The sequence below is a fragment of the Penicillium verhagenii genome (assembly GCF_028828195.1).
Source record: "Penicillium verhagenii strain IBT 33310 chromosome Unknown utg000003l_segment0_segment0, whole genome shotgun sequence".
Taxonomy (NCBI): domain Eukaryota; kingdom Fungi; phylum Ascomycota; class Eurotiomycetes; order Eurotiales; family Aspergillaceae; genus Penicillium; species Penicillium verhagenii.
The window spans coordinates 2,776,786-2,802,548 of NW_026643167.1; the positions used below are offsets into that span (position 1 = coordinate 2,776,786).

A 25,763-nucleotide genomic window follows, 5' to 3' on the forward strand; every position below is an offset into this window, starting at 1 on the left:
GTTTTAAAGCTTTTAGAGAAATTCCACGTTTTGTGCTTCCAAGGTTGTCGAGGCCGCCACCCGCTGTTTTCTTATTTTATTCTATTATTCTATGTATTCCCGAATTCGCTTTATTTTCCCTGTGACGAGTCCACCTCGCTGCATTCAGGAGAAAAAAACACCCAGTACACCCAGTACACATGCATGGTCGGTATCGAGCCCTGGTCGAAATTCAGCGGGAACGTCACTGGAGAGGGTTCATGGCACATAGTGGGACCGTTGGGATGGACGATTCCATTATGGAAGGATCGGCTGCCTCAGGAGGACAGCGCGTTCTTAGTCTGCAGTAGTGATAGCCACTTGGCCTAGGTCCGGTCGCCGGAGTCCAAAGTTAGATTTCATTTTGTGAAAGAGAAAAAAAGAGAGTTCTAGCTTTCAAATTAGTTAGCGAGTACGAAGCTGTGTACGTTTCATCATGGGGAAATGATTGGCATTAGTCGGGGACTATAAACTGTCATACTCGGTCGGAGCCCACTATAATTTTAGATTTCTCCGTCCTTGGCTCGAATATGGGTAATCGGTGGAACAAGGGTGGTTCGTGGTGGCTTTCTTGTTTTTGTTTCTAGCCTGATTCTATTCCCGTCTTATGCATCATGCATGGGCGTTTTTTTCTAAGGAGGGGGGTTGGCTTTTTTAGAGGGAAAAAAAGAGAAACTAGTGGTAATCGTCAGGACTGTTTTGTCTTTGGTCGCGCTGGGCGATGCCAAAGTGCGCGCGTTATTCTGGAGGCGCTGGCTTAAGACTCCGCCTCTCTACAACGGAGTCACTGGCCGACAAATGAAAAAAAGGCCCGTCGAGTTGGTCGAGACCGACAACTAGTTACAGTTTGCGGCCACAAACTTTGCCTGTTTCATGAGGATTTCATCATAGGTTATGTACGTATTCCGAGAGGCAAAGTCAGGAATCATATGCAAATGTACACAGTCTTACTGCCATCGTGAACGTTCGTACAAGGAAGCTGCACGTACCTGTTGTGAAGAACCTTGGCGAAACTAGTACATCCCGCTCTTAGGGGCAGGAAAGGGAAAAAAGGAATTATGGGATCTCCGTGCCATCCGGGCGATTGACCCCCTAGGCCACCGGCAAATCCACAAATTTTGAGATCAGACGTCTCTCTCTCTCTCTTGATCATCAGTTACTTCAAGTTCAAGTTCAGGAGATACGGCATCCTCTCCCGTTGCCTTTGTTCCCCGCTCGTGGAGCAAATTTAGCTCCTTCAGGTAACGTGGCCGAAAAAGGACACGGGTATATCCGTTTGGTTCGCTTGAGTGTCCACTTCACGCCATCGGTGGGATGGATATGACAGGGGAAGGGAGAAAGGGTGCTCGTTTCTGCAACTTGCCGTGTATCGTGAAGCGCTGGCAGAATCTTCACAAAAGCGCCAATGACGACACTGGATTTTTTAAATCCCCGTCCATCGGGATTGACTGTTTTGGGAAGAAAAAGAAAAAGGAAATAAAAAGGAAATAAAAAGTACGGACCCAGGGGATTGGGACAGCCTGCAGTGAGGTCCAAGTGTCCAGTCTGCAACGCGGGTCTTGTGTACAGAGTCGGTCAAGCCGCGTATTTTGACGGATTTGATTTGAGTTGTTTTCCTTTGTTTTCCTTTTACAAGTGCTCGGGGTAAGTTCAGGAAAAGTGGAGGGGAAAGACTAAATGTATCCACTTGAGGATGTAGAGAAGAATCAGAGTCTACTTCAGAGTACAGAGTAGTTACTCAGTGTTTATTCGATGAATAATCACGTCAGATATACTTTGGCGCCACAAGTAACATAAGTACTTGAGTAAACCTAAGTAAACGTAAGTATTGTCGGGTCAAAAGAGAAAAAAAAATCAAAAAAAATCAAAATTAAGAATTAAAAATTAAAAATAAATAAAAAAAAGGAATCATTTTCCTAAGCTGTTTCTGGATTTTATGGAGAACCTTGGAAACCGAAACATACCACCGACCCAGCACTCTGGAAAGGCCCCATGTGCCCCAAGCTTTTGCCTCCACTTCATACATTACCGTAATTTTATTGAGTTCAGCTGATTGAAGGTTTTTGACACTTTCTTATATACCCCTTCTCCCATCTGCGAATTCGTCTACACTTGGCGTCATTTCCGTTGAAGAGAGAAGAAAAAAATACAACGGGTCTTTTTTTTTTGGTTGATTCCCGCCAACCCTAAACCCGTGCCTATGATTCACCCTTGACCTTCACGACTCAACTTTTTTTTGGGTGATTGAATACTATATATGGAATGGGCACCCGTCACAAGTGATATCGATCTGCGACCCATTCGTCATTGCATTTTTACGCCACTTTAAATCGCATCAAGGCCTACCCTATATTCCTATTATGTCTCCGCAAGACAACCCTGGTCGCCCAGAGGGTGACAAGCCCGAAGGCCTGTCTAAATACCTTAAGCGCATGAAGATTGCGTTGCGGCCGCGCTCCAGTTCCAAACGCCAGTCATTACTAGCGACCCCGGACGTGCCTGCTTCATCTGTACCAACGTACGATCTATACTCCCGGTGACGTACAATAATCCCCTCAATTCCTCTCTCTTAAACAGTGGAAAGAAGAAGAGAGATTGTACACAGCTGTATAACAAACATGACTAACAATAATTTCTTTCTCACAGTGTATCCGCCAATCCAGTCCGTCAGCCCGTCATCGCTGAGCCCACCCTACTCACCGACTACGGTGTCTTACAGCAAGAAAAGGCCCGCGCCCTCTTCACCAAATACGGCCTTTCCCTCGACCCCGGAGAATGGAAATCACCAACCGACCTGCAGCTCACCCGAGTCACCAAGACCGTCCGCATGCGAGTGCGCCGCACCTGCCACCGCTGCGAAACCACCTTCGGCCCCGACAAAGTCTGCGTCAACTGCCAACACCCCCGCTGCAAGAAATGTCCTCGCACCCCCGCAGCCCTCGAGAAGGATCCCAACGAGTACCCCTCCATTTCCAAAGCCAACATCCCCGACATCCGCGCGCGCCTCTATGGCGGAGCCCCGTATACGCCGAATCTGCGCTACACGGGCAACCCAGCCGCGCCGCTGACCATGCCCTCGCGCTCGGGCGGCCAGGATCTCGTCAAGAAGCCCGTCCATCGGCGCGTTCGCAGGACATGCCATGCCTGCGAGACGACCTTCGTCTCGGGCTCGAAGGAATGCGCTTCTTGCAGTCATGTTCGCTGCAAGAGGTGCCCCCGTGACCCGCCTAATATGGACAAGTATCCCGATGGGTATCCCGGGGATGTGGAGCCGGCGACAGTGAAGCCCAACCGGACGTATAGGAAGCCGCGGCGCCGGGTTCATTATATTTGTCATGTTTGTACGACTTCGTACAACGAAGGCGCGAATAGTTGTGGCAAGTGTGGACAGGCAAAGTGCCAGGAGACTATAAGAATTCCGTATGTTCTAAGCCCTTCTACGGTATACCCCCGGGGAGAAATAATTTTCTGGCTAACACAACCTGGTTTACTAGACCGAAGAAAATTAAACGAGAACCGGAACATGACCCTGAAATTCTACGGCGGGTAGAAGAAAAATTAGCAGCTTTGAACATACAGTGATTTGCAACTTTGTACAGAGGCGTCACTCGGCGCTTTTCTATCTTTTGTTTTTCAGCTTGTTCTCCTTTCAGTTTTCGTGTCTATTCCGGTCTCCGGACCGCTTTGGCTTTTCGTTATTGCGATCATAGCAGACATACGATGGGATACACCACCCTCTGCGAACAATGGAATGGTCTTTCTTTCGCTCGGCTAGATTTTTTTCCACCCAGGGTATCAATTTGGGTTGATAACGTTCCAGTTACACCGTTTCATATAACACCTGGCTTATCAGAGTGAACATGTTTCCACAACCATTACTTGTGTACGAACGGCGAAGATTCCAAATCCCAAACTAGCCAGTAACCCTGATATCCACCGAGTCCCAACCCCCACTCAAAAAAAACAAGGACTATGAGTTTCGGGTGTCGGGTCAACACTCCCAATACTACGCCAGAATCCGCGGACAAAATTGAGAGTGAAAAAAAGAAGCTAGCCACTTCGATGGAGACCTGTGGAGACTAAACATGCAGCTACGGAATACAGAGTGTGCTCCGTCCCTCCTGTTCTAACAGAACATAAATGCGGGTCTTAACGGCGTCCGGACCTGATCTGGCCCGAACATGGATTCCCCGCCTGTGCCATCTTTAATTAAATTCTCACCGGAAATCCTACATATCGACATCATTGTGGAGTTACACCAGACGCTGAACCGTGCACAAGCTCCTTTCATAATTCTTATTATTGGCGACTATTTTCAATTAGTCCCTCTTTCCTCCCCGGCCGAAGTGGACTAAAACTAGTATGAAGTTAGATCACGGGAGATATGCAAGTAGTACGGTTGGATAGTGAATCTAACTCACCATTCCAAGATTGTATCATACCACATGTCTACCGTCGGCTATATCATGCGATCAACAGAGGGAAAATAACGCACAGCCGAAATAAAATGTGAGCTCCAAAGTGAGAAGCATACTACTTAGTGGTCCATAAATACGTGGCCTTCTATCGTCGGAATCAAAATGTCGGGAAATGGACGGACCGACCCGTTTGTTAAAAAGTGGACTTGATTAGTGCTCTGTAAATGAGACTGGCCTATTCAAAAAAAAAAAAAAGAATTCGTTCAGCTTGCTGGTTTCCCTCTTCTCCACCTCCTCTTTAATCTGTATACGTCGCCAGTTGAAAAGAGGGACACGAAGTATCTTGACAGGGATGTTCAAAAAGACCAAATAAAGTAAGGCGGACTCAGTGGAGCTCCATTGGCTCGGAGGAATAGTCCATTCTGTCGGGACACGACCAACCCGGCTCCGAGGACAAAGACAAACGCCCCCAACGCCCAGACCTATGCTTACCTGTTTAGGTATAGGTCGGGCTCTGGCCCTTCGCATGTTCCAATTGAGAATGGCGCGTAGAATCTCTCGGCTTTACCTTGTATATACCTACAGCCTATAGGCTATTATGGTATCCGTGTAAGGGACTGAAGCAAAACACAGTAAATTAAAGTAGATTAAAACGCAGAGCCAAACTGCACGGTGTAACCGATTTCCAAGGCTTGGTATGCAAGATATCCCGTGTTTTGAACTTTGAAGCGAAGTGACACGTTGTACCCTGATATTTTTCATTGTATTCCAATCCAAGATTATCCCTGCAAGTTCGAGTTGTCGCATCCCATGTATCCGATAAATGGTCAATCTGGCAATGATCGCAGGTGCAAGGGTTATCCCGCTGTCAATGTCAACCCCTGCAGGTCACCGGACCCAAGGCCCTGGGTCAAGGGTATGTCTACTCTGTACGTTTTGGACAAGCAATGTGTGGGTTAAACTTTTGTTTCATTTTGGGCGTGTCGGGTTTGCCTAAGATAAGAATAACCTCTCCTTGCAAGGGTATCAGCAAGGGGGAAGCCCGATCCAAACTGTCGGGATCTAACACGGGAGTGCTCCGTACTACAGGGGTTGCCCTGGATGAATCCGATTCCTAACGGTCGGCTAACCCAATCCAGAATCTCATGAGAGGGCATGTCTCTCTTTGGCATTTTGTCGTTGAAAAAACATGTATAGATTTAAATATTTTTGTTTTTTGTTTTCACCTTGGAATCAAGCTAGACATGCCATGATCCACGTTACACGTACCATCCCAAAACACGATTCCGGATTTTCGAGGCGCACTCCATAAACGGACGAATGCATAAATCATTACCGTTTCTCTTTTTGTTCGTATTGAAAGATTGAACATCGACTGTACAAGTACCCTGTCAATAATCCCTCAATCCCTGTCACCGTCCCCTTCCCAGATTCCCGGGTCTCAATATTAATATGTACACATGCCAGCACATATTCATCACCTAGTGGCTTTCGCGTGCATGGCTATGGAATCATGCAGAAGCATCCAATAACTCTCCTGCAGATTACTGGACCTTTGGGTTTCCCCACACCTAGGAAGCCCCGAGAGAACAACTCAGACCTCCATCGCCACCCCTGCGCCTCTCGGGATTTGTAACTTGACGTTTTTCCTTGGTATACCGGGATTTGTCCGGGCGGACTTCCGGCACGCCAGCGCATCATGGTCCCAAATAGACAGACGAGCAAAAACGGAAGGCCTTTATTGTGAACTTTTTATTCACTTGCGGGGAGCCGGGGCCACAGCCCGCTAACATTTGAAGCTAGTCGAGACAGGGATCAGTGAGGCCCGCGAGTGGATCTATTTTGAGTACAGAATATGGGCATGGGCAGAACTGGTGGGTCGGTTTTTAGAATCGAGGCTATCACTTTGGCTTCCAACTGTCAGTTCGCAGGAGAGTTTATACGGGTCTCTTTAAAGTTATGGCATAGCCTCAGTGAATGGATCAAAATGGAAGTGTGTCCGTGGTTATGGGGCTTCTGTCTCATCTCCGTTTCTAATATGGAGCAAAGTGGGTTACATACTAGCCTACTCATATCCACTGTGGAAAGGAGCTAATGATTCAGGTGAAGATCTTGGGTCTAGCCAGTGTTAGGGGTTGGCAGCTAATACATACAGTATGTACTAGTATGTCTTTGTCGATCTTCAAATGTTTGACCTGTGTTGATCTGGAGCGTTTCGATGAGAAACGTTTGCTAGAAATCTTCTCGGGTGGGAGAAAGAAATACAAGTTGTAATTTTCAAGGAATCACTTGGCTACGCTTTGCTTGAATGAGAATCTTTCTTAAATTTAATGTTCTAAAACTCTTAGACACCTGGTCGACTCAAACGCTTTTCTTTTTGGTCATCAACCCCGGGGGATACTACTAAGCTTACGAGTAAGGCTCTCGTCCTATCCCCTCGTCCTTAGCCCCGGTCCTCTTACCGACCGCCTCGTCCAGCTCCTGCTTCTCGTCTTATTTCTTCTTTCCGTCTTGCCTCTCTTTTCTCATCAAGCAGCTGGGCTGGGGTTTTCCATGCCTCATTCAATTGATCCATCGAACCTCCAGCGTCTACCATGATCTTCACCAGCTCCTCACGTACTTGGTAAGGAGTATACCAGGGTAGCGATAGATCAGGCTTTCCATCTTCATCCGTTCTTCTCGACATTGTACCATTCATCACCGTATGGAGTGGAGTATTCCCTTTGTTGTTGACCACGTTAACATTCGCTCCCCGGCTGATCAGATGGCGCACAACGTCAATCTGGTTCATGTGTGGAACTAGATAGTGCATCGCTGTAGATCCGGTGGCATCTATGTCGTTAACATCACTGAGATCGAGGAGACGGTTTATAAGATTGAGGCTTATACAGTCATACCCACCGAAATCACACAATCGGTGTAGACATAGATGAGCATCGACTCCCTTATCAAGCAAGAGCTCCACTAGCTCTATGAAAAGTGCATCTGTTACCTCACCACCTCGTCGAGAGTGATGTAGAATTGCATCCTCCAGGGCTGTCGCGCCTAAAGGGTTAGGGGCACTCAGAGTAGACCGAAGCGGGTTGGCATCCAGAAGCAGTTTCAACGTGGACAAAATATCCGATAACGACGTATCGGATCTAAACAAAAAATTGAAGGCTGTCGCACCGTCTTTGTCTCGGGCGTTGATGGTGTCAGGCTTGGCTTCGAGGAGTAATTTGATGGTATCCATCCTGCGAGGTTGCGGCACATAATCGTCATACTGGGGATAATATGAACGGCCCTTAATAGTGATACCAAGTAATGCCCAGTGCAATGGAATTCGCCCATGGTCATCCGCACTAGACACCATCTCTGAGACACTTGCGTTGCAGCGGTGATCCGTGAGAGCCCGAATCCCCTCTAGGTTCGAATACAAGCTTGCGATATGTAAAGCCGTGACCCCTTTGCCATTTATAATGCGATAAGGGTCACCCAGCGGGTACTCATCCCAGTGCTGCCGAGCATGAACTTGGGCACCTCCGGCAATAAGACGAGATACCATATTATAGCTAGCATAGGGAATAGCGGCGCCGAGAACGGTTTGTTCTAGCACTGGACCCAAACCTTGATTGTTTGCCTCGCCCTGTTTGGAGTAGATATTTGAATCTTGAACCAAGCAGCCCTGATCTAGAAGAAAAAAGATAAAGTCTTCATGCATGTTCAGATTTTTAGGCGGGTTTTTATTACCACACCCCAACCCGCTTGCAGCACTAAACAGCGGAGTTTTCCCAAACATGTCCGGATCATTCAATGTTATCGTCGGGAAAGCATGGTTTATCAACCATAGCGTGAGCTCCTTCTGTGCAGTTACACAGGCGAAAGCTATCGGAGTAAAGCCAAGCTGCTTCAAGTACTGGTCAAGTGGCTCGGTGTATCTCGGATCTTCCAAGTAGATCTTCACCAACACACGAAGCGCATCAAAGCTACCTTTCTGCTGAGCAACAATGAAGGGATCTCCGTTCGGCGTCTCGTAACCTCCCCAGAAAACCAGCGTGTCAGGGCCTTCCTGATAGAGTCGTAGAGCTGCAGCGTCGTTTCGTGCAACAATCTCATTTTGAAGGAATCCATATGCAGTCTCATACACCGGAGATCCATCTGTATCATAGAAAGCGGGCTCCCAGAAGATTTCAGAATGTTGGAGTTCCTCATCGACCTCGTGAAAGTTTGGGTAGGCCATGGTGATTGGAAGCAATGGTGAGGTAGAGCGTAGTTGAATCAGGATATGCTGAGAGAGAGAGAGAGAGAGTGTGTGTGTGTGTGTGTGTGTGTGTGTGTGTGTGAATGGGATGATGAAAAGCTTTGAAAGATTCATGGATCAATTCATGTATAAGAGACTCCCAGTAGACAGGAAATGGGGAGTTGATGGTCTTGAGGAGTAAATATTTCCAATCGGGGTCCCAATGAGGTAAAAAATTCAAGTGCCGCTAATCCAGAAGAGGCAATATGCCCCTAGTCCTGGACTACGAACTCGGGACTCAGGATTGGAATCTAGAATCCATTGAAGTGGTATTAAGACGGAACAGACTTCATTGTTTTCATTGATCTTCTCAAAACAACCTTTCGCTGTCCGTTGTCTAGTCCCGAAGTCTGTTTCAGGGCGGGTGGGGACTCTGTTAGATATTCTCCACGGATATAGTCTCATACGACGAGTGCATGGAACCTGTCCCAGTATAACGATGCACAATCTGGTTCGTTGGATGACAATTACTTGACCAAGGTCAACAATGGCAGTGGTGGTACACACATTTTGTGCTTGCTGCGTGCTATGAAACTTTACTGGAATATATTGAGCCAAAGTTTCGTCGACATTTGATGATGCATCTGCCAGATGTGAGTGATGTTGATTTGAACGGGCTGTCTGAGACAAAAAATGGGAGAACTTTGGTGTTGGAAAATACTAGGATGAAGAGGAAAAGATCCGATTGCAGGTTTTGAAGGACTTAAAAACGAGGCTAGGCGAATATCACCCTGGCACGCTTGAGGCCATGCAAAAACCTGTGTGGATCGAGCGGGACCAGGGTATGGAATATGCGCTATATATAAGGGAAAGAAACAAAACGCAAAACGCAAAACGCAAGCCGCAAAACGGCGAACGCGTGTTTCAGCACAGCACTTACCGTGCTCGATCTTGGCGAATCACTTGAATTGGGAATGGAATATTTACTACACTTACTACTCAGTCGTCAACAGACCTCAGGATCGGCATTGGAAGAGCCTTAAGTCTACTATACAAGAGCTGGAAATTTCCAAAACGAGTTTAGATAAAGGCCAGTTGACCATCCTAACAGACTGGCAGAGTTAAATTATCAATGCAATTACTCGGCTCGAACTATCGACCCTGCTGTGTTTGACCATTATAGAAGACTGGGAAAAATGACAAACTCGTGCCTAGGTGGAAGGCGAAACAAGATTCTCGTATCGGTCAAATTCAAAATGCCTCCATTGTCAGACTCATGGAGTGGCCCTGGCGGTTTGATTCTACAAGCTTGAAGCATGTCATGAATATCAGAAATCATCGTGGATTCATAATGCAAGTTGCAACTGCCAACGAATGATACGTGTTCTGTGACGCGGTGTTACAGCGCTAAACCCAAAAAGGCAGGTCTAGCTTGAAAGGGCAATTCAAAGGCCGCGATTTCGATGCCAACAACATCTACAGACTTGTCGAGCGGCGAGAAGTTGAACCATAGAAACTTCCCCCCAATTATGGCTTCTCAACTCACCGTTGGCCTACCAAAGGTCTACGCCAACGAAGGAAACAAATGCGTTCCCCCAACCAACGATTTCCTCGCCGGAACCTGGCATGTAACACACTCGACCCTTCCAATGTGGAAAGACAAACGCAATGTCAACATCACCTACACAACACTGCCTGCCGACTCATCTGGTGTGGTCAAGATTGACGACCTGGTCAAATATCAAGGTGTGAATTCAGAGAAGATCCAAACGATCAATGGTGTGGATACTCCGTCCGCGGGTACGTGACATGTTCCATGAACCCCTGAATACTTGACATGGGAAATATCATCAGAAGAGAGGCGCTAATAATTACCAGGGAACCAAGGTGCTTGGGACTGGCGCGGCAAAGGCTGGTTGAAGGTTGCGAGCTCCCATTGGGAGGTCCTTGGTTTCGGCCATACGGATGATGGTAATCAGTGGGTTGTCACTTATTTTGCCAAGACGCTTTTCACGCCCGCTGGAATCGATATCTATGCCCGGAACAAGGAGGGGGTTTCCCAGGCTATGGTCGATCAGATTTCCAAGGCCCTAAAGGAATTGGGAGTCGATGACATTACAACTCTGGTTGAAAGCATGTTTCCGGTTTTGCAAAACTAGACATGAGGTATTATGCCTTGCGATGAGATTATGACCTATATCTATTTGTTTCTAGAAATCGAATGTGATTCTTGCATCAGGAAATAGATTGATTTTCGGCCTGGATGTATATTGGCAATTATACCGTAATAAACATCATAAGGAGGTCGATTTATCTTCCTATCTGTTCATTCTTTCAATGTTATCTGGTTGTTGCGACCTCGGTGGGGACATCCCCGCGCCTATCTCAGGTACCCCCGCACCATTTCCATGTCTCAACTCTCATCATCCACGATACATCGTACAGAAAAAAACAATTGCCAGTTCAGAACAATGGAAACCCAAAAGATACTTTCGATTTCAGATCTTGAATCTGCAGCGTCTAAATTACTGCCCGTCGCGACCAGAGGTAAACACACCCATTATCTATCCAAGAACAACACAGGGCAAGACTAATGACTCATGAGGGGCGCTGGCCTGGTATAGACTTTTTCAATTCCGGTGCAACAACTCAAGTCACAGTCCGTGAGAACTCTACCGCGTATCAAAAATACCGTGTGCTTCCCCGAGTCCTGAAAGATGTGTCCAATGTGAGCACGACGATCCCTCTGTTCGGCCGGGACATCGCCTTCCCACTATGTGTCTCGCCCGCCGGACTCCAAGGAATGGCACATCCAGATGGCGAGCTCGCGACCAGCAGGGCATGTGCCAAATATGGCATTAATATGGGGGTTTCGTCATACGCCAACCACTCGGTTGAGCAAATCACCAGCGCAGGGAAAGAGATAGGACCTATCCATCATGTCATGCAACTCTACTCAATGAAAGACCGCAAGAAGGAAGAACGCGTGGTTCGCCGCGCCGAAGCAGCGGGATGCAAGGCTATTTTCCTGACAGCCGATAGCCCCGTGTTGGGCGTGCGGTATAACGAATGGCGAAATGGATTCCTGCCGCCGGCTGGCTTGGCCTATCCTATGATGGAGACGACGTCGGAGCAGATTCAGCAGCAGTCGCATGACGATGGATTCAAGGCTTTCAATGATGACTCGCACTCCTGGGCTAAAGAGATTCCATGGTTGCGCAGTATCACTAAGATGGAGATTTGGATTAAGGGTGTGTTGACGCCTGAGGATGTGGAGACTGCTATCGAGTATGGGTGTGAGGGTGTGATAATTAGCAACCACGGTGGCCGGCAGCTGGATGAGACTCCAGCTACCCTCGATGTTCTTCCAGCGTGTGCGAAGGCTGCTCGAGGTCGGATCCGAATTCATATCGATGGGGGAATTCGGTCGGGTACCGATATATTTAAAGCTTTGGCTTTGGGTGCGGAATGTTGCTGGGTTGGTCGTCCCATGCTTTGGGGATTGGCCGTAAGTTCACATTATTTGACTATTAAAGAAAATACTAACCTCTTTTTAGTACAAGGGACAGGATGGAGTAGAATTGATGCTCGAAATCTTATACCAGGAATTCAAACGGTGCATGCAGCTGGCAGGCTGTAAGTCCATATCCGAGATCAGCACGTCGAGCATTGGAATTTTCCGCTCAGATGGCCCGCTTGCAAGACTTTAGATAGATTTTAGATGCGAAATTAGATGTCAATATCATGGATTTAACATTTAATGCTAGGAAGATACTAAGTTCAAGGACCATGGAAAGCAGTAAAAACACTCATAGTTCGGCGTATCTTATCAGCGGGTGACATCAAAAAATTTCCCCAACTCCGCATCCTCCACCAAGTTCCAACAACAGCAACACCCTTTGTCAAATCCCCATGAGACAAAGGTCAAACGAGCCAAAATGACTGACTCTCCCACCCCAAAGTCACAACACATCGCGCACACCCTGCTCGCCCGCGCCCATTCCCCCGACACCGCAGCACAACAATTCACCGAGCGCATAAAGCAAAAACCACTCTTCCTCCGTCCAACCTCCCCCTCCGCCCAAGACAACAGATCCAGACGCCGACTTCAACGTCTCCGCAAGAAAGACTACTTTATCCGCCATCAGCGCCCGCAGCCTCTCTCTGCTCGCGAAAAGCGTACCTCGGGCCTCTACGATCTGCCCAAAGATGAATGCAAGCATGCTATTTTCAAGGGACTGCATGCGATCTGGATTGGATACATGCAGGATATCTTGGATCTAAAGGCCGAGGGCAAGAGTGGAGTTGTGACGCCGTTTTCGCATGGTGCGAAGCTCGTCAGTGCTGATTTCCACGGGGCGGAGGTCGAGGTTGTGAAGAGTCGATGCGCTAGTCGCGTTGGTGTGAAGGGAATCGTGGCGCGGGACACGAAGTTTACATTCGAAATTGTCACGGAGGCGGATGAAGTGAAGAGTGAGTCTTCTACTTTGTTTTTGGACCAGGAGTTACCCCCTGATGTTACTCGTTCCTTGGAGCTGACATTGATACTATAGCAATACCAAAGGAGCACTCTATCTTCCGGTTTGAAGTTCCATTCCCGGCCTCGATGGCATCGGGATCAGATTCCGCTGCTGCAGGTCAGCAGCAGCAAAAGCAACAAGGACCTAAGCCGCTGGTCTTCGAGCTGCACGGCAGCCAATTTGAGAACCGAGCCACGGACCGGGCGAATAAGAAGTTCAAATGGAAGAACATCGACTATCTATGATTCGTCGTCTGTACGTTAAGCATGATATAATGATAAATATAACGGAAGAAAAGCAATCCGCAAATGCTACAAAAACTTCATACCTCGGATCCTCTCCAAATCCTCCGCAGTATCCACACCCAAACTAACAGCCGACTCGGCGATCGACACATGTATCCTTTTTCCATGATACAAAACACGTAACTGCTCCAGCTTCTCAATTCGCTCTAGCGCAGACGGACTGAGCGTGGTATACTGCCTCAAAAACCCAGCCCGGTAGGCATACAAGCCAACATGTCGCAACACGCCTTGGTCAACACCTTCAAACCCACTCGCGTCCCGATCCCACGGGATCATCGCCCTTGAGAAGTACATAGCATTCCCATCCGCATCAAGGACAACCTTCACATTATTCGGATTGTTGGCATCGCTCGCGTCGCGAATCGGCGTGGCTAGCGTAGCCATCTCTGCATCGTGGAGCGCAAGGTCCCGGCCTACCTGTGCTATAAGCTCAGGTTCGAGAAGAGGTTCGTCGCCTTGGACGTTGACGACGATAGCGTCATCTCCAATTTGCAGGATGTCCACAGCCTCTGCTAGTCGCTCTGTGCCGCTTTCGTGGTCATCGCGTGTCATGATGGCTTCTGCACCTGCTGCCCGTGCCGCTTCCAGGACACTAGCGTTCTCAGTGGCGACGATCACGCGCGTGGCACCCGATTCTTGGGCTCGCTTTATGACGTGGGCAATCATGGGTTTGGCGTGGATGTCGGCTAATGGCTTTCCGGGCAGACGGGTTGATGCGAAGCGAGCTGGGATCATGGCTATAAAACTCATGTTTGGTTGCTTTTGTTTCAGTTTGGCAAAATGATGAATTTACGATTAAACTTGAAGGGGTCGCACTCGGTTAAAGAGGGGCATTTTGCTCAGGAGTCATCAGGAGTCAGGCATGCATGGATGGATGTATCGTGCAGTACCTTCATGCAGAGCTCGGTAGGCTCGAGCCCGGCTAGACAACTGGCTCGAAATATAATTGGACTGTTTGTCCCGTTGACTTCGAGCAGATCCACGACTGCGACGAGGATGATTCGTTTCTCTAGAAGACAGGCATATATCCGAGATATGCAGATGAGGCATATGTGAGATTTCAACAATCTAGTACGCCAATACATTCTAGTTAAATTTTGACGGAGCAAAAAGAAAAAGTAAAAGTGGACAGCCAGCGGGCCTTAATGTAAAGTTGGATATAAAATTGTAGCGTTTCATTGTGAGAGAGCCACCTGAGCAGGTTAGCTAGGAAGCTAGATATGATATGATCCCACGAATGATTACAATGGACGTGGCTTGCATTCTGCTCCAGCCAAGGCTCTCCTTTGGGGGTATGCGATGACCACGCGACAAAAGTCGGAACTGAATGTGCAAGTCTTGAATGTCTTGAATGCATTTCTGATAAGACTTGTATTCAGATGCAGTCTCCTAGGGCCATAAGACCCGATAGGTAGGCTGGATTTTGCCTCAAAGGTTGCGACGAGCACCTTGTCTTCAGCAGATGGTTGAGCGACTAGCTCTAGGACAGCAGATGCTTGCCTGCAGTGTCTCTCCAAAGGAGGAGTGGATGTTTCGAAGATGTGATTGTTCGTCGAATTGTGCGCCAAAAACCTTGGATGGCCAATGAACAATTGACCTTTTCAACATGGAGTTGATGTTTGACGGTATGATCGAGGGCAATAGAACCCCTCTTTGTGCAGAGGGGAGTCTACATACCAGCCCATTCGATGCTGAATGTACGTACACTTTCGGTACGCTCGATCTCAGATTCGGCTTGCTCTCTTGAAACCTGAGGTCCGCCCAGAAGGAAACCCTTCTTGACACCGGTACCCAATCGGCCGCCAATGATGATGTCCATTATATCAATCTCCTGGTCCCATTCGGCAGAGACAACAAGGAAATGAGAGTGGAATCGAAGAGGATCACCTGGGTACGCCACATATTGACATCCAAAACGCAGGCCAGGCGAAAGGAAGTAACCGCGCGATTGCAGATGAGCAAAGAGCGGGTATGAAAGAGGGACATCGGGTCTCGGAAGGATATTTTTGGACGACGTAGACGGACGAGGAAGCGGAGGGTAGGATGTCGTTGGGGTCACGCGGTGGGCTTGCTGAGGAACAATGCTAGAAGAGGCCTCTCGGGAGGTAGGATCGTCCTTGAAAAAGTCTGCCACAGAGGCTGGGCTCTCCGTTGCCGCTGGGATGGAGTCGGGTTTATCACCACCAGCTGCTTGGGCAGCTGCCTTGGCTTGAGCCTTAGCCTTCTTCTCATTCTTTTCTTTCATCCATTGGTCTCTTTGCTGATCTTTGCGTTCCGTGAGGATGCGTGAAGCGTGGAGGCCCGTGGATTCTAATTCGCGTAGGTACTGTTGGCGATCCTCTTCTAGAAGAGATTGCATGCCAATGTGTGCCTTGGCTTCGTCTACAATGCAAGCTACACCCTTGTCCACCAACAGCCGCGCTTCCTCGGGCATCAGCTCGAGCGGCAAACCCAAGAAGACATTCTGTTGTGGGATTTGTGGTAGAGTCCCGATCAACACACCACACGTGTGGTATTCACGTCTTAAATACGTGACATCGTCAATGGAGAATAGTAGGTATCTACCAGAAATGAAAGAGATCGGAATAGGGAGAGTAGGTTGGTCCATTTTGAATAAAAAATTGATTTCATGTATTCTATAGCACAATCAAATTAGCAATTGCTCATCAACGGTTGGGTTGAGGTAAAAAGCAGTAAGATGTGTGCAAAGTCATTTTCAATTACGTTGCTCAGTCACATAGCTCAATTTTATAAAGAGCTTCAGGGGATTGACAGATTGTATTTATATAATCATGCAAAGGAGGGTTTGTGTTGGTGTTGGAGAAAGAAGAGAGAGCTTACCATTTGAAAAATCGAGTCTGGTGGTTTGTCCAGCAAATCCAGAGACTCGAGGAGGGGAAGAAAGAAGCACAAGCGAAAAGTGAAATTTTATAAGGGAGCTCCGGCCGCGCTTACCCGCTTTAGGTTGGCGGTGTAGGAACTGAGTAGTGAGCACAGTACCTATCTCAATTCCATGAAAGTTGGACTATTACCAGTTCTGCAGTTGTAATGAGTAAAATGTGCACTTTATACTAGTATCTCAGGTACGTATGTAACCTTTCAGTTCTCTTAGTAGGCACCTAGGTGGAAATATTGATGGCGTGGAATAGTATTCCATATAATTAATATAGGTAAATCTTTCTGCCAGGAGAATCACAAGGTTTGGTATAAAAATATGGGGCCCCCATAGGCGGTGTTGGCTGTCAATTCCACCGCCCAGAGAGCAGATTGGCAGTACTGGACTTCGATCTCCGTAATCAAAGTGCCTCGAGCTGTCAAACACTTTCCATTTACAGAATGAATTTCTTCCTTCTCATGTTTCTGGTCTTCTTCGCCCCATTGCTGCTATATATTGGTCAGACCCCATACCTTGCTTTCCATTTGAACCACATTTGGAAGGACCGACAGTACTGACATTAAGCAGCATGGCTGGCAGCTTCATCCTGCTTAGGCAGTCGTTTTCGCTCGCGCCTGGGTGGATTTTCAGCTCGGTCAGGCTTGGATTCATATGGCCAAAGCTATCTCCGGACGATGGCGAACTCGGGATCTGCCATGTCCGAACAAATTGAGATGGAGGATATGCTAGCGGAGCCAGGAACTCATCGTCATTTTGAAGAAGATGACTGAGCGGATGTCATGGAAATATCCCTCCGCTTCAGAATTCAAGGTCTGACTTCTTTGGCATCCCACCGGATGCAGGTGCGGCCTGCGCCTCCTGATCACCTTCCGCAGGCGGCAAGCTGAACGGCTTAATCTCGAATCGCCGACGACTCAAGTTAAACGCCCAATCTTGCCCCACATTTTGGTCGCTCCCGCCGCCTCGTTCATGCAAAACAGGGATTCGGTGTGTTTTCAACATTCCTTGCGGGGGTTCCTCCTGAGCTGTGGCAGCTCCGGAAGACGCTAGTGCATCAGCGGAGTGTGGGAATGGGCAAAGCTCAATAACACCATCACTGAGAAGTTCGATCCAGCGGATGAGACCGGAAGATCGGGGGAACAAGGATAACGGCAGGGTGATCATAGCCGTGATACGAGTTGCGTGTGCGCTCATTAAAGCTTTCAGGGAGTGCATGAATTGCAGCACATACTCAGGTTGACAAGAGTCGGGTGGGTACGCTGTGGGGTTGAGCAAGGAGGGAATCACAATTCGATGGATGGTGTTTGGACCGGCAGATGAAATTGCGTCTTGGAGTCGTTTGAGGATGGGAATGAATGGCGAACCTCGCGAGGGCACGAGTGGAATAAATGTCATATTGGTAATTGAGGGGTGTGCAAGACGTTTCGTGAGATCAAAGGCATGACAGAAAGCCGTTTGCTTTGAAGCTCCATCAGCGTCTCCGGCCGGTGTAGGGGCTGTAGACCATCAGTATCGAGGCTCCATTCCCTTCATATCTCTGCCGATATACTTACCATCACGGGAGCCAGCAATGCCAGCACCGAATTCGCCCAATCGCTCATATCGCCAGGCAATCTTCATTCGTTCGTCCTTCCGCTTGTCTGACCTCTTATCTAAGGACTCGGCAGTTCCAATAAGACCAGGCAAGCTTCGACCCCATTGCTCTGGCACACCAATCACATGGATCTTTTGTTCCTGGACGACACCTTCTGCAGCGTAGTAGCGCAACAATGCGCCCGCAAAATCTGTAGTTCCATTTTCTTCAATAAGCAAGATCTTGCCCATTGGGAGACCCGCATGCCCTGCCAGAAGTCCATCTAGTGAAGGCGTTCCCGTAGAAGTAGTCGGTCTTCCGTCATCAGGTGAGGGGCGAATGCCTGGAATAGATTCGGGCGGAGTTGGCTGTGCGGAGGCATTGGGAATAGCAGCGCGATCGACGCCAGCCGATAAGCCAATATTTCGCTTGCGGAAGGACATTTTGAAGATTGAAGACCTAAGAGTATCCCCCAAAAACCAGATATGGAGTTTCTCGTGTGGTTTCTTGTGTACGGTTCCCGATCATGAAATGGTTTATCGGCGGGGAACAAAAAACGGCAGAAAAAAAAGATCAGCTTCAAACCTCCGAACTCCACCTCCAATTCCTCTCCGCCACTTTTCCTCGATAATCGCACACTGTCAACTCCAAAGACAGTCTCTTCACCATGTCTGACCCAATCCTTTTCGAAGACTCCTTCACGATCACCGCCATCAATGCCCAGAAATACGATCGCGTCGCTCGTTTGACCTGTAGCTCGAGCGACGGCTCCATCACCTTCACCCTCGATGTGAACTCTGAGCTCTACCCGGCCGCCGTTGGCGAATCGCTTAGCTTAGCGCTGGCCTCGACTCTGTCGCTTGATGGCAAGGAGGATACCCGTGCTAGCTGGAGAGAGGTCAGCATGGGCGACCAGACTTTGGCCAACGACTACGATTACGTCTGCCACGGCAAGGTTTACCGATTTGAGGAGGGTTCGACCAAGGATACTATGTACGCTGACCAAAATCCTTTTCTTTTGATACTATTGAATTCTGTTATGGACATACACTAATCTGATCTGCTCTTAGGGCTGTCTTTGTGTCATTCGGCGGTTTGCTGCTCTACCTTGAGGGTCCCTACAAGAAGCTCGCACCACTGAAAATCGACCACGTTTACTTGCTTCTTAAGAAATAGATGCTTTCGCTTCGCGGAGAAAAATTCAGGATGTACATGATCTGGGCAGGTCATTTTTGTTGGGTTGTGCAGCGCTGGCGTTTTCATTTCCATTTTGATTGATTTGGGTATCCCGATAGATGATCGCCAATACATACGATCTTTATTCATTTCAACTCTACATGAATTTTCGGACGGACATAAGAGACAAAGGCCCTAGTCACCATCCGAAAACTACTATTTATTGTTGAGAGCTTCTTCCACAGAAGACGGGGATCGCAGAGAGGTTTCTTCCTCCTGCAATGATCATTATCTATACCGTCGTGCAAACCTCCGGCCACTATCTGGGCTTCATTTTGACCTCCATGGCTAGTCAATTTATACTGAAAGTATGCCGGTCAAGGAGAAATTTGTCGGACTCTGCTAATGTCGGTCCAAGACGAAGATGGCAATTGGTCTGATTATTTGAGGTTATCATGCTACTGCCAACAAAATTCATTTCCCAAGACAGGGCACGTTAAGTAAAAAAAAGTCGATGCGCAATCTGGCTGTTTTATTTTCTTTCCAGTCGCTCTAGTATGTGCAAGAATGCCTATCACCGCAACAAGGTAATATGTACAGTCGGTTTCTAGCAGTGTGAGACCGTCGGGTATTCCAAGCGACGATGCAGACGAGACATAATGTCCAAATAATCAGGCTCATTTTCCGCAGTCAGAATACCACGTCGAATGAAGAAATCGATCATGACGAAAGCGCAATTGGGCTTGAATTCGCCGCGAGCCAATGCTTCTTTAACTTGGTCCACAGTCCAGAGATGGAATTCTTCCACCTCGTTGTCCCCGGGCTGCGGAATGACCGATGGGTCAAGCTTCAAATCATAGACATACTCGACCTCTGGCTGGCTCAGCCCAGTCTCACCACCAGCCCGCACATCCCGAACATGGCTGTAAGTCACAACGCCCACCGGAGTGATAGAAGCACGCACCACATCCTCGGGAAGGGAAGCTTCCTCCATAGCTTCACGGACAATGCACTCAAATGGCTTTTCGCCAGTGCACATACCGCCCGCAACTGTGTTGTCCAGCATGCTAGGGTAGGTCTGCTTGGTCTTTGAGCGTCGAGGAACCCAGAACTTGATGCCATCGGCGTCTTCCACGTAGCCGGTCATGTGGGCACCGTAGCTCACGACACCGAATAGCGGCGAAGCACATCGTTCCATGTCGAGCAGAAACTCTCCAGCTGGTCCATAAACCGGGTACTTTTCATTTCGCCACCCCTTCAGTACTTCAAAGGCACCGATCTTCACGGCCTCGAGAATGCTTCCTCCGACCAACTTACTGCGGTGCTCCGGTGTTGCGTCTGCCGGCGTGGTCAAAGTTACGGTCTTGGCGGCAGAGTCAACCGCCCAGTAGTCCGGTGACCAGGGGAATTTCTCAACCACTGAGTTCAAAATGTAACCCAGAGTGGCATCATAGCCATTGACTCGGAATGCATGGTAGTTGTTAAGGTTCTCCGTGTACGCAGCACGGTTATCCTCGTAATATGGGAAGCTAGTGCAGGGATTAGACACCGAGGGGAGGGGATAACTGATAAGGCAAAGCAGTTACTTATCGCATTCAACGATCAGCTCGAGATTGGATTTGCCCATTGTGACGAGGATCAATCAGTAAAGGAAGAAACAAGCTCACTGCTCACTGCTCATGTCCCGCGAACAAGACCCAGATGGAGGGGAACGCCAAGCCCTTATCGCCCCGATAAGGGTATTATGTCACTCAAGATCAAAGCTCTGGAGAATCCTGGAATCCGCTGGAACAAAGCGATGAAAAGCTTCAAAGAAAGGCCAATCTCCATTTTCTAAACCCCAGTCTCTCCACATCTGCATATTACACAAACACCCAGCTTAAGCCGCGTCTAAGCAGGCCATATACCCACCACAATGTTCTCCGTCGTCATCCCCGGGCGTCCATGCCAAACGGACATCGTCGCAATCGACCCCCAACCAAATGGCCAAGCCACCAAATACGCCTTCACAATCCCCATGAACCCGCCCTTCAACGACCTAGTCATCTTCTTCCTCCCCGGCACAGTTCTCCCCCCAGACACTGGCGCCGCAATCTACGCCCAACTCCCCGACCCAACAACCGGCGCCCCCACCGACTTCCGCTTCATCGGCGCATTAGCAAACGAAAAGCCTTCCGGCATCTTCAAAGTCCAACCGCCTCAATCTGCAAACAATACCCGCTCCGAAGAACAAGAAGAAGACGAAATGCTCGACGAGGGCTCTGCGTCTGCGAATGGCGTACTAACGCTCGGTATCTCGATCGAGCCTGTGCAAAATATTGCGCCGCAGCTTGCGGCGCTGGAGAACGAGGTTTCGGCGGGCTCGGCGCAGAAACAGATTACGACTAAGGTTCTTGCGCAGCGGATTATTGGAAGCGCGTTTAATTTCCTCGCTAGCTTTTCGGAGAATGATAAAGGCCGGGATATTGTGCCGTTGAAGAGCTTCCGGGATTGGTGGACTAAGTTTGAGAGGCGGATTGATGTGGATCCTACGTTCTTGGAACGGGGGGATCCTAATGCCACTTGAGGGGTGCCAGTCTGTTGGAAGGTTTGGATGATGATTTCGTCCGACTGTGGAGGATTGTATCGTGCACGGCACGAGTTTGGCATATCTTTTGATGGTATATGAGCTTGCATTGTGGAGCGATTTGGTTGGTTATTGTATGTTTTTACGATTTTATGCGTCTTGCTAGAGCACTCAATTGGACTTTCAGGTACGATTAGAGATACTAGTGTTATCGCAATGTATAAAATAATGATCTTTTTTGTCTTTTTACATTGTATGTAATTATTTATGTACAATAGGTAAGGGGTTCTGTCCACAGAGCCAAAAAGAAAAAGAAAAAATAGCAATATACACAAACAGTATGTAGGAGTATCCAAGTCTTTCCGAGGTTGTTTTTTGCGCCTCCAGAACGCCAATCAACAAACGCAACACCAAAAAAAAAACAATCACATATCAGATTTCGGCGACGTATGGAATGCCGAGTCCCCCCGTAGGCGGATTCCGGGCGCATAGCAAAGACTATACAATTCATCAACATAGGTAATAGGCGTCAACGCATTATCACCAGCCGCAACAATAGCATCGTGCGCAATAATAGGATTCTTTGCCGCATTCTCATTCAACCGCGTAATATCCACGCGCACCTCCTTCTGCACCGTAATATCGCCCAAGGCAGTCGCGGGAACCCCAGCTTCGAATAGAGATTCTTGCGAATGGCCCGAGTGTGCTGCACCGCCGAAACTGTGTTTTCGCGAGTGCCAGAGACGGATAATTGCAGAGCGAGTGGAGGAAAACTTGCCTGACTCCGAGGACGTGGAACCGGAGCGGACGTCTGTGCAGAAGAGCTCTTGGCTCAGCTCGCGAGAGAAGCCGTCCCGGTCAGCAACGTTGTCATTTACTTGTTGCTGCACGCGGAACAGGCGGAAGGGGGTGAATGTAAAGTCTGGGTTGGGGACTTGGGTGTTGAGTGTGCCGACGACGCAGAATGTGAGGAGGGTGCACTGCTGTGCGGATTGAGGGACCTCTTCGGAGGGAGGGGATGGTGTTTTGCGGCATGGGGCGAGCAGGGGCCGTGCGGAGAAGGTGGCTGCTGCGCGCATTTCTTCAGAGAAAGATTTGGAGAGGGAGGCTATGCCTTCGATGAGGTGTTGGCGGAACTCGTCGAGGTTGCGATCCGCTTGCATGGCGGGGTCGGATCTGAGGTATTTCAAGCAGGTGTTCATTGACCAGCCCTCCATGTGGGAGATCAGGTCAAGGTGTGAGACGTGGAGACGGGGCATTGGCAGAGTCGAGGATGGAAGCGGGTTGCCGGTGCCCTTGGTGGTGAGAATCTCGAAATGGTCGCTGACGGTGGGACGCATCACGAAGGCAGTCAAGTGTACACCTTCCGAGAAGCCACGGTTTGTAGTGGCATAGTCGCGCATATCGAAGAGATGATCCCTGAGATTCGCCTCGGGGACATGGATGCGGCGTGAGAGGGTTGCGGTGATGTTTTCAATACTGGCGAATCGAAATCCGAACGAAGCCATGCGACTTGCTTCGTATTTTTGGAGCTGTCGGACACTGAACATAAGTTGACCCTTGCCAGTTCGGAGTGATGAGCGACCCATCGCCCGAGAGAGTCGAGAAACAGGGATCGCAGTCGCCAGGACGTCATCGTATAGTGTTCCTAGCTCGTGAAGAGGAAGTCGTAAATCATCCGACAACTCCTGTGCTGATACGCAGAAAAGTTGTTTGAACAAGGTATCGAAATCTGTTTGCAGCTCAGTCTCCTTGTCATTAACCACTCCTCGCGACAATACATGTTTCTGGATGGCCGCCTGTTCGGATTCGAGACGATTTCGCATGAAGGGAATCATGTCCTTGACCACAGGCCAGTTCCGGCTAGCTCTGAAAGCCCACAGGAAGGTCGGATGTGTGCGTGTTAGATCATCGTCTTGGAAGGTCCGTCCAATATAGTGATCAACAATCTTTTTGGTTGGGAGTAGAGCCTGTGGGGTTACCATGATTCGGCCAGCCGGGTCAAAGTATGCGCAGGCAAGGACAAGCTGGTGGGCGCGAGTGGTAGATCGTCGGCGATTCTCACCAGAGACAACAGCGCAAGCAGACAAGATCACACAAGAGACGCAAGCCTAGCGATGGTCAGTTTCATGTCAATTGAAAGAGATCGGAATGGTTAAGGGCACTGACCAGAACAGAGCAGACGATGACAACCTGGGTTCTGGATAATTGCGACCCATTCTTCATAGACTCGTCCCGCCCACGATAAGTTGTTCCGACAGCTGCCATCCAATGCATACCAGAGACAGCCGCGGCAAGCAAAAAGGCACAGATCCCGCGTCTCCACCAACTATCAGTCCAAGTGGCTCTCCACCGAAAGAAGATGCCGAGCGCCGCGGTACTTGAGAAAACTGCGATGATAGCCGATCCGACAACGTTGGCGACATGATATGAGCTTTGGTAGTTGGAGATTCCCAGCTGACCAACATAGTGCATTCCACAGACGGAACTACCAGTAAGCAAACCTCCTATCAAGATACGTAGATAGCCCGCCTTTTCCTGAACGCCGACAGAATAGAATGCAGCGAGGAGTACGACAACAGGTAGTACAAACGATGTTCCAGTAAATGCAACATTGTACATGATTTGAACGTCACTTTCTCCATTGCCGAGGACGATGGCGCGGTTGCCGATGAAATGCATGCACCAAATGCCTATACCGCCCATTGTTATGGAAGAAGTGAGGAGCAGGTACCTATGATTTGCGGCATGTGTCAGTGCGCTTGGTCGCTTTCGTCACGGATAGGTTCGTTCTCTTACCAGTTGTAAAAGCCCGATCTGGACGTTCTTCGATGGAGAAGCTCCAGCGTGGTCGCACATCCCATAGAACTGATCACATATGAGAGGAAGATGTATCCCCCCAAATAGGATACATGAACCAGATCATCATCGTTAGTGCCCGCACCCGACATGTTGAGAACTTCTTATCAGGCAGGGCTATAGCCCGAAAATAAGTTTGGGAAAGGTAGCCAGGGGTGGGAAAGAAAAAGCGGGTTCAGTAAATCGAGTTGATGAAATCTGGAATCGAACCAGACATGAAGATATAGGATTGCGGAAACAATATAAAACAAAATGAGCGACAGTCACAAGAGTGTAAGCAAGTGGGAATTTCTTGTTCTGGAGGCGATGGGTAAACCTTATAATACTAGGCAAACTAGTCTGGGCGAAAAGTAAGTCTTTGGCGTAATGCACCTGGACCAGCACACAAGTCGCAAAGGCCCGCATGGGATCGGACAAATAACTGGTGCCGGAGGCCAGGAAAATGGATCCAGGATGCGATCTAGAAAGACGGCTAGCTCCACCCGAAGCTGCGCATTGTCTGCGAGTGTCCCCGTCCACCATCCCCATAGTTAATTTGTGCACGATTGTACTTGTGGATCAGCCCAGTAACGAGGGCAAAAAAACCCAAGGTAGAGAAAGCGAGCCCAAAAAAAAGGTTTCAGATTGATCGATATGATCCAGCAGACTGTGAAAATGGGTCCCCCAAAATCCCTGTAATTGTGGATGTACTTTGGACTTTTGAAGCGAGGCTTGCATTTTTGCGACCAGCTTAGCCATTGGCTTGGTAGAATCTAGATCGGATCGTAGCGGCAAAAGAACGATGGGGCATCAGCTGTTATCACGGCGTATCAGAGCGCAAGCTAACACGGTAGTAACACCGAGGTCCAGGCACCTAGGCAAATACGAGTTAGACACGGAAATTCTCGGTCCAGAGCAATTCCAGGGGTCGTTCCCAATGGACGAGAATGTGATTGTTGTATTTCCACGAACTCAAATTGATATGAATTATGTTCTTGCTCATTTGAATTCACTCTCCGAGCAGAGGGGAAGGGAAAAAAGTGGCTACACACAGTGGTGCTCGGCCCCACCGAAGAATAGATTGAGCTTCAGCTGGGCATTCGAGCCACACAAGTTTGATTGAAATCGAATGCCCCACGTGTGGAGATAGGACCGAATGGGAATGAAAGACACGCATCCTCATACGACTATGGAGAAAGCTGTGTCATCTGCACTGTGCATCCCAATATGCAAG

The 25,763-nt window shown here is 48.7% G+C and overlaps 12 protein-coding genes across 12 annotated transcripts; 6 read left to right on the plus strand and 6 right to left on the minus strand.

The window, feature by feature from the left end:
- Nucleotides 1–2,378: 2,378 nt before the first annotated feature.
- N7466_002422 (uncharacterized protein) lies at nucleotides 2,379–3,568 on the plus strand (the record flags this gene model as incomplete). The annotated part of the gene is made up of 2 exons (XM_057161820.1): nucleotides 2,379–2,536; nucleotides 2,665–3,568. 2 exons carry the CDS (start codon nucleotides 2,379–2,381, stop codon nucleotides 3,566–3,568), a joined length of 1,062 nt encoding a protein of 353 aa, XP_057025105.1.
- A 3,326-nt stretch (nucleotides 3,569–6,894) lies between these two features.
- N7466_002423 (ankyrin repeat domain-containing protein) lies at nucleotides 6,895–8,655 on the minus strand (the record flags this gene model as incomplete). The annotated part of the gene is made up of 1 exon (XM_057161821.1): nucleotides 6,895–8,655. The coding sequence occupies one exon, from the start codon at nucleotides 8,653–8,655 to the stop codon at nucleotides 6,895–6,897; it is 1,761 nt and encodes a 586-aa protein (XP_057025106.1).
- A 1,529-nt stretch (nucleotides 8,656–10,184) lies between these two features.
- On the plus strand, nucleotides 10,185–10,814 carry N7466_002424 (uncharacterized protein; the record flags this gene model as incomplete). The annotated part of the gene is made up of 2 exons (XM_057161822.1): nucleotides 10,185–10,455; nucleotides 10,534–10,814. The coding sequence occupies 2 exons, from the start codon at nucleotides 10,185–10,187 to the stop codon at nucleotides 10,812–10,814; spliced, it is 552 nt and encodes a 183-aa protein (XP_057025107.1).
- A 434-nt stretch (nucleotides 10,815–11,248) lies between these two features.
- N7466_002425 (alpha-hydroxy acid oxidase) lies at nucleotides 11,249–12,365 on the plus strand (the record flags this gene model as incomplete). The annotated part of the gene is made up of 2 exons (XM_057161823.1): nucleotides 11,249–12,163; nucleotides 12,213–12,365. The coding sequence occupies 2 exons, from the start codon at nucleotides 11,249–11,251 to the stop codon at nucleotides 12,363–12,365; spliced, it is 1,068 nt and encodes a 355-aa protein (XP_057025108.1).
- A 228-nt stretch (nucleotides 12,366–12,593) lies between these two features.
- On the plus strand, nucleotides 12,594–13,420 carry N7466_002426 (RNase P/RNase MRP complex subunit; the record flags this gene model as incomplete). The annotated part of the gene is made up of 2 exons (XM_057161824.1): nucleotides 12,594–13,128; nucleotides 13,209–13,420. 2 exons carry the CDS (start codon nucleotides 12,594–12,596, stop codon nucleotides 13,418–13,420), a joined length of 747 nt encoding a protein of 248 aa, XP_057025109.1.
- A 66-nt stretch (nucleotides 13,421–13,486) lies between these two features.
- Nucleotides 13,487–14,230, minus strand: N7466_002427 (3-deoxy-manno-octulosonate cytidylyltransferase family protein; the record flags this gene model as incomplete). Its single annotated transcript, XM_057161825.1, has 1 exon — nucleotides 13,487–14,230. The coding sequence occupies one exon, from the start codon at nucleotides 14,228–14,230 to the stop codon at nucleotides 13,487–13,489; it is 744 nt and encodes a 247-aa protein (XP_057025110.1).
- Nucleotides 14,231–15,149: 919 nt separating this feature from the next.
- N7466_002428 (tRNA splicing endonuclease subunit SEN34) lies at nucleotides 15,150–16,088 on the minus strand (the record flags this gene model as incomplete). Its single annotated transcript, XM_057161826.1, has 1 exon — nucleotides 15,150–16,088. One exon carries the CDS (start codon nucleotides 16,086–16,088, stop codon nucleotides 15,150–15,152), a length of 939 nt encoding a protein of 312 aa, XP_057025111.1.
- Nucleotides 16,089–17,174: 1,086 nt separating this feature from the next.
- On the minus strand, nucleotides 17,175–18,392 carry N7466_002429 (elongator complex protein 4; the record flags this gene model as incomplete). The annotated part of the gene is made up of 2 exons (XM_057161827.1): nucleotides 17,175–17,872; nucleotides 17,930–18,392. The coding sequence occupies 2 exons, from the start codon at nucleotides 18,390–18,392 to the stop codon at nucleotides 17,175–17,177; spliced, it is 1,161 nt and encodes a 386-aa protein (XP_057025112.1).
- A 224-nt stretch (nucleotides 18,393–18,616) lies between these two features.
- Nucleotides 18,617–19,125, plus strand: N7466_002430 (DNA-directed RNA polymerase core subunit RPB8; the record flags this gene model as incomplete). Its single annotated transcript, XM_057161828.1, has 2 exons — nucleotides 18,617–18,942; nucleotides 19,020–19,125. The coding sequence occupies 2 exons, from the start codon at nucleotides 18,617–18,619 to the stop codon at nucleotides 19,123–19,125; spliced, it is 432 nt and encodes a 143-aa protein (XP_057025113.1).
- Nucleotides 19,126–19,732: 607 nt separating this feature from the next.
- Nucleotides 19,733–20,752, minus strand: N7466_002431 (thiamine pyrophosphokinase-related protein; the record flags this gene model as incomplete). Its single annotated transcript, XM_057161829.1, has 2 exons — nucleotides 19,733–20,654; nucleotides 20,712–20,752. 2 exons carry the CDS (start codon nucleotides 20,750–20,752, stop codon nucleotides 19,733–19,735), a joined length of 963 nt encoding a protein of 320 aa, XP_057025114.1.
- Nucleotides 20,753–21,040: 288 nt separating this feature from the next.
- On the plus strand, nucleotides 21,041–21,691 carry N7466_002432 (OPI10 family protein; the record flags this gene model as incomplete). The annotated part of the gene is made up of 1 exon (XM_057161830.1): nucleotides 21,041–21,691. The coding sequence occupies one exon, from the start codon at nucleotides 21,041–21,043 to the stop codon at nucleotides 21,689–21,691; it is 651 nt and encodes a 216-aa protein (XP_057025115.1).
- A 425-nt stretch (nucleotides 21,692–22,116) lies between these two features.
- On the minus strand, nucleotides 22,117–24,642 carry N7466_002433 (MHYT domain-containing protein; the record flags this gene model as incomplete). The annotated part of the gene is made up of 3 exons (XM_057161831.1): nucleotides 22,117–23,802; nucleotides 23,861–24,425; nucleotides 24,491–24,642. The coding sequence occupies 3 exons, from the start codon at nucleotides 24,640–24,642 to the stop codon at nucleotides 22,117–22,119; spliced, it is 2,403 nt and encodes an 800-aa protein (XP_057025116.1).
- Between the last annotated feature and the right edge of the window lie 1,121 nt (nucleotides 24,643–25,763).